At 39.3% G+C, this 8592-nt stretch overlaps 1 protein-coding gene across 2 annotated transcripts in view; it reads right to left on the bottom strand.

Moving 5' to 3' along the window:
• Positions 1 to 287: 287 nt before the first annotated feature.
• Positions 288 to 8592, bottom strand: part of LOC133578904 (netrin receptor UNC5C-like) — a 637428-nt gene continuing 629123 nt past the window's right edge. For both annotated transcript variants that reach the window (XM_061933431.1, XM_061933438.1), the window contains 2 exons: positions 7750 to 7928; positions 288 to 1301 (listed from right to left, as the gene is read on the bottom strand). In XM_061933431.1, coding sequence (XP_061789415.1) covers positions 1139 to 1301; positions 7750 to 7928 — 342 coding nt within the window. In that variant the 3' untranslated portion in view covers positions 288 to 1138. The remainder of the gene's footprint in view (positions 1302 to 7749; positions 7929 to 8592) is intronic.

The raw sequence follows: 8592 nt of genomic DNA, 5'->3' as shown, positions 1-8592 counted from the left end.
ACAAAAAAGTAATATATATGTATAAAATTTATTGTATTTTGTATTCATATATATATATGAATAAAAATACAATAAATTATATATATAATTTATTGTATTTTAATTTTTTCATATATATATATACATGAATTAATTTATATATATATATATGTATATATATATATATATATATATATATATATATATATATATATATATATATATATATATATATATATATATATATATATATATAAATTCAATTTGGTTAAAACAATTTCTAATTGGATTAATGGTTACATTTTTTTAAATAATTTTATTTAAGACATAAGATTAAAGTATAAGAACATAAATAAATTTGAACAGTTTTTAAATTAAAATACTTGATTTAAAAAAAATGAAGGGTTGGAAAATATGTAATTTAAACAATAACATGGGTTGGAACCTTATATATATTTAATTTAATATAAAAACGTAAGCGCCAACATTTAAAACACTAAAACATAAAATAAAATAAAAATATTAATGACGATTATGTAATAAACAACAATGATTACTGAGCAAAAATATAATACCATTTTATAGATAATAATCATGTATTCACGCGATCCCAAAAATATATACTGTATATATTGGTCAAAGGCCACTGGAGGGCGCTAGTGATCACGTCCAAGTCAAAGCCACTTGAACTGCACGACAATGAAGTGATGACGTGATGCGTTCACTGCCTCATCCCAACACTTTTCCTCCTTATGTTCTCATCCTCATCCAGGAAGAAAATAACTTTTCCCTGCAATGGCTTGTTTTTTTTTTTATAAATGCCCTTCCGTTCACCAGTGGGACCAAAAAGAACTTCAGCCATTATTGATGACGTCATCCAATTGTTTTTTTTTTAGGGGCGGGGCTTGTTTTTAGGTGACATTTGATTGACAGTTGCTTTAACCAGCCACGCGCCAAGTAGCATAAAAACGTCTTTGTTCAACCTGTCTCCCTTTTGAAGTCTTTTTGACGTCTTGTCTTCAGCTCCCCCATCCCCTTGATTGGCGGCGAAAAGTCCCAAGAAGACGCACGTGGCGGGATCCACGCCCGCTCGCATCCTGGCGCCGCCGACGTCTTTAGCGCCGTACGTCGTCGTCGTCGTCGTGCCAACGTTTCCAGGTCAGTGTTCCGTGGTCATGGAGCAGAAGTTGCTGTCATGGCGACCCATCTCCTCCAGCACGGCGGCGAGCTCGTTGAGGTCTCCGTCAGGGAAGTGCTGGGCCTCCCACAGGTCCAGGATGACCCCCGTGGGACTGGACTTGGTGGCAAAGTAGTTCAAGTACCTGCAGACACACTCTTTGTTTACATCAATCACTTCAAACTAAAAAACTTCATTTTTTTTTGTGGAAAATAATCATTCACTTAGAATTTAATGGCAGCGACACATTGCAAGAAAGTTGACACAGGGGCATGTTCACCACTGTGTTACATGGCCTTTCCTTTTAACAACACTCATTAAACGTTTGGGAACTGAGGAGACACATTTTTGAAGCTTTTCAGGTGGAATTATTTCCCATTCTTGCTTCATAATGCGCCACACAGGCCAGTCTAGTACCCGCACTCTTTTACTATGAAGCCACGCTGCTGTAACACATGGCTTGGCATTGTCTTGCTGAAATAAGCAGGGGCGTCCATGATACCGTTGCTTGGATGGCAACACATGTTGCTCCAAAACCTGTATGTACCTTTCAGCATGTGTAAATTACCATCACCAATGCTGGCTTTTGAACTTTGCGCCTAGAACAGTCCGGATGGTCCACAGTTTCCAAAAAAACAATTTGAAATGTGGACTCGTCAGACCATAGAACACTTTTTCCACTTTGCATCAGTCCATCTTAGATGAGCTCGGGCCCAGCGGGTGTTGTTGATAAATGGCTTTGGCTTTGCATAATACAGTTTTAACTTGCACTTACAGAAGTAGCAACAAACTGTAGTTACTGACAGTGGTTTTCTGAAGTGTTCCTTAGCCCATGTGGTGATATCCTTTACACACTGATGCAGTACCGCCTGAGTGATCGAAGGTCCGTAATATCATCGCTTGCGTGCAGTGATTTCTCCAGATTCTCTGAACCTTCTGATGATATTACGGACCGTAGATGGTGAAATCCCTCAATTCCTTGCAATAGCTGGTTGAGAAATGTTGTTCTTAAACTGATCGTTGTCTTGCTGAAATAAGCAGGGGCGTCCATGGTAACGTTGCTTGGATGGCAACATATGTTGGTCCAAAACCTGTATGTACCTTTCAGCATTAATGGTGCCTTCACAGATGTGTAAGTTACCCATGTCTTGGGCACTAATACACCCCCATACCATCACAGATGCTGGCTTTTCAACTTTGCGCCTATAACAATCCGGATGGTTCTTTTCCTCTTTGGTCCGGAGGACACGACGTCCACAGTTTCCAAAAACAATTTGAAATGTGGACTCGTCAGACCACAGAACACTTTTCCACTTTGTATCAGTCCATCTTAGATGAGCTCAGGCCCAGCGAAGCCGACAGCGTTTCTGGGTGTTGTTGATAAACGGTTTTCGCCTTGCATAGGAGAGTTTTAACTTGCACTTACAGATGTAGCGACCAACTGTAGTTACTGACAGTGGGTTTCTGAAGTGTTCCTGAGCCCATGTGGTGATATCCTTTACACACTGATGTCGCTTGTTGATGCAGTACAGCCTGAGTGATCGAAGGTCCGTAATATCATCGCTTGCGTGCAGTGATTTCTCCAGATTCTCTGAACCTTTTGATGATATTGCGGATATTCCTTGCAATAGCTGGTTGAGAAAAGTTGTTCTTAAACTGATCGACAATTTGCTCACGCATTTGTTGACAAAGTGGTGACCCTCGCCCCGTCCTTTTTTGTGAATGACTGAGCATTTCATGGAAGCTGCTTTTATACACAATCATGGCACCCACATGTTCCCAATTAGCCCGTTCACCTGTGGGATGTTCCAAATAAGTCTTTGATGAGCATTCCTCAACTTTGTCAGTCTTTTTTGCCACTTGTGCCAGCTTTTTTGAAACATGTCGCAGGCATCAAATTCCAAATGAGCTAATATTTGCAAAAAATAACGTTTACCAGTTCGAACGATAAATATCTTGTCTTTGCAGTCTATTCAATTGAATATAAGTTGAAAAGGGTTTGCAAATCATTGTATTCTGTTTTTATTTACCATTTACACAACGTGCCAACTTAACTAGTTTTGGGTTTTGTAATTTGTTCCTACAAATAACAACCCCCTATTGAAATCATGGATGTTAGCGTTAGTATTCACAGCCGGCTGTAGTTCCTCATTCATTTTTAAATGCATGTTTAATAATTAATACATTTATTGATTCATATCATTCAAGTTTATGAATATATAAGATACAGCAAGCACAATTATTAGGCAGCTTGCAAATATTTAAATCAAATGCATTCTATATGAACGTAAAAATAAAATAATACTGTAATTCAATCAAAATATAATTAAAACACATATTTTAAATGTTTAATCATTTGTATTTATTTGTAGATAATTGTTAACAAAAACAAATGTGACTCCTCTAAATCTAAAAATGTTTTTACATGGCCAAAAAATAAATGTTGCTTTGTATTATGGTAATTGCCAAAAAAGAAATGTTGTTTTATATTATGTGCAAAATAATTAAATATCAGAGAACAATAATTTTTATGTATTTTTGAAAAACTTTTCAATCAACAATCCTGCGATAAAAATGAGAAAGATGAAATTTCATTTAAAATTATAAGAAATAAAATATTTTCTGACAGTGAATATACAAATGATTTGTATAATAATAATATAATCTAAAAAGTGTAATTTTTACCATGAATATAAAATGTATTATAAAGTAATGTCATTTCAAATATGTTAATTAAAAATGATAAAAAGTAGCAGAATTAAGAATATTTTTATGAAGCCAAATGCATTTTTATTCTTGAAAATTCAATAAGAAAAGGATAAACACAATTAAAAAATAACACCATTTTAATTGTAATTTTAATTAAATTATATCAAATATAATATATATATTATATATATAATATATATAATATTATATATATTATATATATATATATATAATGTAATATATTATAATTAATATATATAGTATATATATATTATATATATACTATATTTTAATTTTAATTTTAATTAAAATATATCAAATAAATGATCTAAAATAGCCGTTTACATATTTCATTTCGTATCAAAAATTAATGAATTAAAAAAACGTTAGTTGAAACGTTTATTGTCGCTAACTAAATCAGGAAACCTAAATATGTCAGTACGTCTGTTAGAATAATTATGTATATATTATCACAAAACTCTTATGCTTAAGGGCCGTTGCTATAGTTATCATCAATTGTGCTGAAGTTGTACTTTTTCTATCTGCGTAAAGGGACATCGTCTCGTATCAGTGTTTTCAGACCCTGAATCGGCCTGCTGACTGCATTTGCATTTCATTAATAGTCATATATTGTGTCTAGCTGGAGCTGCTGAGATTAACCCCTCTTCCTTCAGCGGCAGCTTCAGTGACGTAACCAGGGACCTCCCAAATAAATAGAGGAAGCACGTGGGCTGGACTATAGAGCGTAGTTTGGATCTGTAACTAGAGTGCAGCCCAAAAAAACGTCTCTCCTCATTTGAGCCAAATTGAACTGTCTCTGCATGATTCCTTGCTTCTTGTCTGTTTAATAAATGTCATCAGTGTTTGAAACTGGCCCCTTCCTTCAGCGGCAACTTCAGTGACGTAACCAGGGACCTCCCAAATACGTGGGCTGGACTATAGAACGTAGTTTGGAACTGTAACTAGAGTGCAGCCCAAAAAACGTCTCTCCTCATTTGAGCCAAATTGAACTGTCTCTGCATGATTCCCTGCTTCTTGTCTGTTTAATAGATGTCATCAGTGTTTGAACCTGACCCCTTCCTTCCGCGGCAGCTTCAGTGACGTAACCAGGGACCTCCCAAATGAATAGAGGAAGCACGTGGGCTGGACTATAGAACGTAGTTTGGATCTGTAACTAGAGTGCAGCCCCAAAAAAACGTCTCTCCTCATTTGAGCCAAATTGAACTCTTGTCTCTGCATGATTCCTTGCTTCTTGTCTGTTTAATAAATGTCATCAGTGTTTGAACCTGACCCCTTCCTTCAGTGGCAGCTTCAGTGACGTAACCAGGGACCTCCCAAATAAATAGAGGAAGCACGTGGGCTGGACTACAGGGGGCGTAGTTTGGATCTGTAACTAGAGTGCAGCCCAAAAAAACGTCTCACCTCATTTGAGCCAAATTGAACTCTGTCTCTGCATGATTCCTTGCTTCTTGTCTGTTTAATAAATGTCATCAGTGTTTGAACCTGACCCCTTCCTTCAGCGGCAGTTTCAGTGACGTAACCAGGGACCTCCCAAATAAATAGCGTAGTTTGGATCTGTAACTAGAGTGCAGCCCCAAAAAAACGTCTCTTCTCATTTGAGCCAAATTGAACTCTTGTCTCTGCATGATTCCTTGCCTCTTGTCTGTTTAATAAATGTCATCAGTGTTTGAACCTGACCCCTTCCTTCAGCGGCAGCTTCAGTGACGTAACCAGGGACCTCCCAAATAAATAGCGTAGCTTGGATCTGTAACTAGAGTGTAGCCCCCAAAAAACGTCTCTCCTCATTTGAGCCAAATTGAACTCTTGTCTCTGCATGATTCCTTGCCTCTTGTCTGTTTAATAAATGTCATCAGTGTTTGAACCTGACCCCTTCCTTCAGCGGCAGCTTCAGTGACGTAACCAGGGACCTCCCAAATAAATAGCGTAGCTTGGATCTGTAACTAGAGTGTAGCCCCAAAAAAACGTCTCTCCTCATTTGAGCCAAATTGAACTCTTGTCTCTGCATGATTCCTTGCCTCTTGTCTGTTTAATAAATGTCATCAGTGTTTGAACCTGACCCCTTCCTTCAGCGGCAGCTTCAGTGACGTAACCAGGGACCTCCCAAATAAATAGAGGAAGCACGTGGGCTGGACTATAGAGCGTAGTTTGGAACTGTAACTATACTGCAGCCCAAAAAAACGTCTCTCCTCATTTGAGCCAAATTGAACTGTCTCTGCATGATTCCTTGCTTCTTGTCTGTTTGATAAATGTCATCAGTGTTTGAACCTGACCCCTTCCTTCAGCGGCAGCTTCAGTGACGTAACCAGGGACCTCCCAAATAAATAGCGTAGCTTGGATCTGTAACTAGAGTGCAGCCCAAAAAAACGTCGCACCTCATTTGAGCCAAATTGAACTCTGTCTCTGCATGATTCCTTGCTTCTTGTCTGTTTAATAAATGTCATCAGTGTTTGAACCTGACCCCCTTCCTTCAGTGGCAGCTTCAGTGACGTAACCAGGGACCTCCCAAATAAATAGCGTAGTTTGGATCTGTAACTAGAGTGCAGCCCCAAAAAAACGTCTCTTCTCATTTGAGCCAAATTGAACTCTTGTCTCTGCATGATTCCTTGCCTCTTGTCTGTTTAATAAATGTCATCAGTGTTTGAACCTGACCCCTTCCTTCAGCGGCAGCTTCAGTGACGTAACCAGGGACCTCCCAAATACATAGCGTAGCTTGGATCTGTAACTAGAGTGCAGCCCCAAAAAAACGTCTCACCTCATTTGAGCCAAATTGAACTCTGTCTCTGCATGATTCCTTGCTTCTTGTCTGTTTAATAAATGTCATCAGTGTTTGAACCTGACCCCTTCCTTCAGTGGCAGCTTCAGTGACGTAACCAGGGACCTCCCAAATAAATAGCGTAGTTTGGATCTGTAACTAGAGTGCAGCCCAAAAAAAACCCGTCTCTCCTCATTTGAGCCAAATTGAACTCTGTCTCTGCATGATTCCTTGCTTCTTGTCTGTTTAATAAATGTACTCAGTGTTTGAACCCGACCCCTTCCTTCAGCGGCAGCTTCAGTGACGTAACCAGGGACCTCCCAAATAAATAGCGTAGCTTGGATCTGTAACTAGAGTGCAGCCCAAAAAAACGTCGCACCTCATTTGAGCCAAATTGAACTCTGTCTCTGCATGATTCCTTGCTTCTTGTCTGTTTAATAAATGTCATCAGTGTTTGAACCTGACCCCCTTCCTTCAGCGGCAGCTTCAGTGACGTAACCAGGGACCTCCCAAATAAATAGCATAGCTTGGATCTGTAACTAGAGTGCAGCCCAAAAAAAACCCGTCTCTCCTCATTTGAGCCAAATTGAACTCTGTCTCTGCATGATTCCTTGCTTCTTGTCTGTTTAATAAATGTCATCAGTGTTTGAACCTGACCCCTTCCTTCAGTGGCAGCTTCAGTGACGTAACCAGGGACCTCCCAAATAAATAGCGTAGTTTGGATCTGTAACTAGAGTGCAGCCCAAAAAAACGTCTCACCTCATTTGAGCCAAATTGAACTCTGTCTCTGCATGATTCCTTGCTTCTTGTCTGTTTAATAAATGTCATCAGTGTTTGAACCTGACCCCTTCCTTCAGTTCAGCGGCAGCGTCAGTGACGTAACCAGGGACCTCCCAAATAAATAGCGTACTTTGGATCTGTAACTAGAGTGCAGCCCAAAAAAACCCCGTCTCTCCTCATTTGAGCCAAATTGAACTCTGTCTCTGCATGATTCCTTGCTTCTTGTCTGTTTAATAAATGTCATCATTGTTTGAACCTGACAACGTCATTAGTGTTGATTTGCTGCAGTATATGAATGAATTAATGAATGAATGAGTATGTAAAGTAGTACCTGTCGAGGTTGAGGTTTCGGGCTAACATCCTCCAGTCGTTCCCTCGAGTCTGCGGCGCGTCCAAGCTGCCACACAACTTCTGTCTGATGGACAGGGGGATGCGGAAGGCGTTGGGTCCGACTAAGGTGGTGATGTTACTGGCCGGGTCCATGAGGGACGTGTCTATGCACTGGAGCTCCTGCAACACAATCGACACTGCGGGTTTGTAAGGTCGACATGATGGTCAAAAGTATTGGGACAGGAAGTAGAAAATAAAAACGGAACCAGGAAAGGTCCCGGGATGTGTTCTAAATGACATAAACTGTTGTATTTCACCTGTGTCGCTCACCTGAGGCGTCGTGAGCATAAACAGCTTTGTCAATCCAACAGAAGAGAAGAAAAGGTGTCGGTGACAGCGAGAAGAGGCGTGGGCGTGACGACACAAGCGAGCGTAAACAGCAACTGTCTCAGAGACTCTTTATCACGTCGACTTACTGTACGGCGCCTGCCATTGTGCAGCGATTGATGCATAGCAACACTTCTTCTTCTTCTACGCTGCATGTTAAAGACGTACTCTTCTTTGTTTTTTCAGCCTCTAAATATGAAAATAGTTACAGTCGAGCTCATAAGTTTACACACCCTGGGAGAATTTCTGTGCCATTCTTCGGAGAATATGAATGATAACACAAACACCATTCTTCCACTCATGCTTAATGGTTGTGTGAAGCTATTTATTGGCAAATAACTGTGTTTACTCTTTTTAAATCAAAATGACAAAAGAAAGTACCCAAATGACCCTGATCAAAAGTTGACATACCCCAGTGACTTTGATCTGATAACAGGCACAAAAGTTGACACAAACA

Source organism: Nerophis lumbriciformis, linkage group LG03, assembly GCF_033978685.3.
Source record: "Nerophis lumbriciformis linkage group LG03, RoL_Nlum_v2.1, whole genome shotgun sequence".
Classification (NCBI taxonomy): Eukaryota; Metazoa; Chordata; class Actinopteri; order Syngnathiformes; family Syngnathidae; genus Nerophis; species Nerophis lumbriciformis.
This window is presented reverse-complemented; position numbering and strand designations above follow the sequence as displayed.